General features: G+C 38.0%; 1 protein-coding gene across 1 annotated transcript; it reads right to left on the bottom strand.

Annotated features, from left to right (window-relative positions):
* Positions 1-1245: 1245 nt before the first annotated feature.
* On the bottom strand, positions 1246-2184 carry LOC105295345 (olfactory receptor 13C7-like). The gene has a single exon (XM_011364976.1). It carries the CDS (start codon positions 2182-2184, stop codon positions 1246-1248), a length of 939 nt encoding a protein of 312 aa, XP_011363278.1.
* Positions 2185-2447: the final 263 nt, after the last annotated feature.

Below are 2447 nucleotides of genomic sequence, written 5' to 3'. Positions count from 1 at the left end.
TTCTCATTGCCCTCTTTTAATTCTTTCTTAGAGATGGTTCAAGCCCTTTCATATGAAGATCTGTTTATTCCATTTAAACTATTTCAAGTTCACACGTTATTCTACTCAGCCCAATATACTATGGATGCAAACCAAAAATCCAGCTTAAGAGGTAGGGGAGAGGAAAAGTCTGTGAATATTCTGTAATATTTTTGTCTCCAATTTATACGTCAGTCTGTATTCCACAAGACTGTGGGCTCTTCGATCATGTTTTGGTTTTTGTTTCCATGTTGTTGAGATTTTTGATATCATCAATAGTTATTACAATTCTTGAGACAAAGCAGGTATTCAGTAAATTCTATTTGATTGAATAATTGAAATAAGGAATAAATGAATAAAGAGAAATTCCTATTCTAAGGAAATTCATGTAACTGCAAAAATATCTAGTTTGTGACACTAAACGCATTATCACCATGTTCTCAGAGAACTGTGCAACCAAGTTCTTTAGAAACTAAATAACTTTTTTATGTCATTTAATAGTAACAATGGTTGTCACTCAGAGATTCCACTGCTCATCTATTGAAACCCAAGACAGACCAAATTTCCCCATCGGCTAGGGTGTCTGCACAAATTCTCACATTGCCTCAGATATCTCTGCACAGAATTATGCTTGCCACTTTTCAGCCAAAAGGAAATCAGCCCTAAAAAAATAGCTTCATTTGTCTACTCTTGTCTATCTATGACGTATACACAGGTCAGTTATCTAACGCCCTAAAGTGCTCACTCTTTCCCTCTAAATGATCAAAAACTACCCCATTGTGAATTATTTAATGTTGAGTTCATCTAGCACTCTGACCCTTTACAAGGCACTTTTTACTTTACCTTCCTAAAAAAAGATATGAGACTAGAAAACTGATACACATTGAGGATAAAAGGCTGGGCTAGTAAAATGGTATTTCCTTTTACATAAGATTAGAGAAATCACCATTCCTAAGTTAAACTAAATTCTATTATTCATGAGAAGGTGGGTGGTTTGCATAAGAATCCTTTTACCCATAAATTTATGTCCCTTTTCTCCTCAATCCAGTCATGAAGGGAAACAGGAAGCCCTAGATTTCTCTTACATTTAAGTACCAGGAACAGAAAAATTAATTTCAGAAATAGATGGTCCCACCTATGTTTATTTTGGAAACTCCAGGTGAGAACTGCATTCAGGGAAAAGGATTTCTTTAAAAGTAGCACTCACATTCCCTCTGAGGACCATTTCTAACACAGCATTTTCTTCACAGCTGCCTTTACATCTTTGTTCCTCAAACTATAGATGAGAGGATTGAGCATAGGTGTCACGACTCCATAGAAGAGAGATATGATTTTGTCTGTGACTTGTACTTTGTCTGCACCAGAGGAGTCCTTGGCCTTGGGTTTTGCATACATGAAGAGGATGGTTCCATAGAATACAATCACCACTGTTAGGTGGGCAGAGCAGGTGGAGAAGGCTTTGCGCCTTCCCTCTGCAGAAGGAATTCTCAGGATGGTGGAGATAATGATAACATAGGAAACAAAAATGAAAAGTACTGGAACCACAAGAAAAATCATGTTAGCAACAACCATGCTAACAACATTTATGGAGATATCAGCACAGGCCAATTTTAAGACAGCCAAGATTTCACAAGTAAAATGATTAATGACATTGTCCCCACAGAAAGGAAGACGCATGGCAAGAGAGGTTTGCAACACAGAATTAACACATCCTGCAATCCAGGACCCAGCAGCCATGGGCACATACGAAGCCTTGCTCATAATGATGGGGTATCTCAGAGGGTTACAGATAGCCACGTAGCGATCAAATGCCATCATGCTTAGAAGGACACACTCTGTGGCTCCCATAGCAAAGGAGAGAAACATTTGCACTCCACATCCGGCGAAAGAAATGGTTTTCTTTGAAGTTGAGAAACTGCTGAGAAAGAGGGGAATAGAAGAACTGGTGTAGCAAATGTCCAAGAATGATAAGTTACTGAGGAAAAAGTACATGGGGGTATGCAGGTGGGAGTCATAGACACTTACAATGATGATGACTCCATTTCCCAGCAGGATCACCAGGTACATGCATAGGACCAGCACAAAGTAAATGGTCTCAAGCTCTGGGTAGCCAGTAAGCCCTAGCAGGACAAATTCTGTCACAAAAGACTGATTGGTCTTTCCCATGTTAATATTTTCTTTCACCAAAAGGAATTCAGCAGTAGCCACAGTACACATGAATCTGTTAAAGCAGCGCTTGTAAGAGTTATCTTCATCCTTAAGTAGCTTCCCTTGTGGGTAATATGGACCTATTATTGGATATACAGATAGCATAAGAATATGTTATGATCATCTAAGCTAAGATCAATTAGACTTTTAAATTTCATGAAGAAGTATTTAGCTAAAAAAAGTTCTTGTTAAAAAAACAGATTCAGAACATATACAACTGA

This window comes from Pteropus vampyrus, unplaced genomic scaffold (genome assembly GCF_000151845.1).
Source record: "Pteropus vampyrus isolate Shadow unplaced genomic scaffold, Pvam_2.0 Scaffold103, whole genome shotgun sequence".
Classification (NCBI taxonomy): domain Eukaryota; kingdom Metazoa; phylum Chordata; class Mammalia; order Chiroptera; family Pteropodidae; genus Pteropus; species Pteropus vampyrus.
This window is presented reverse-complemented; position numbering and strand designations above follow the sequence as displayed.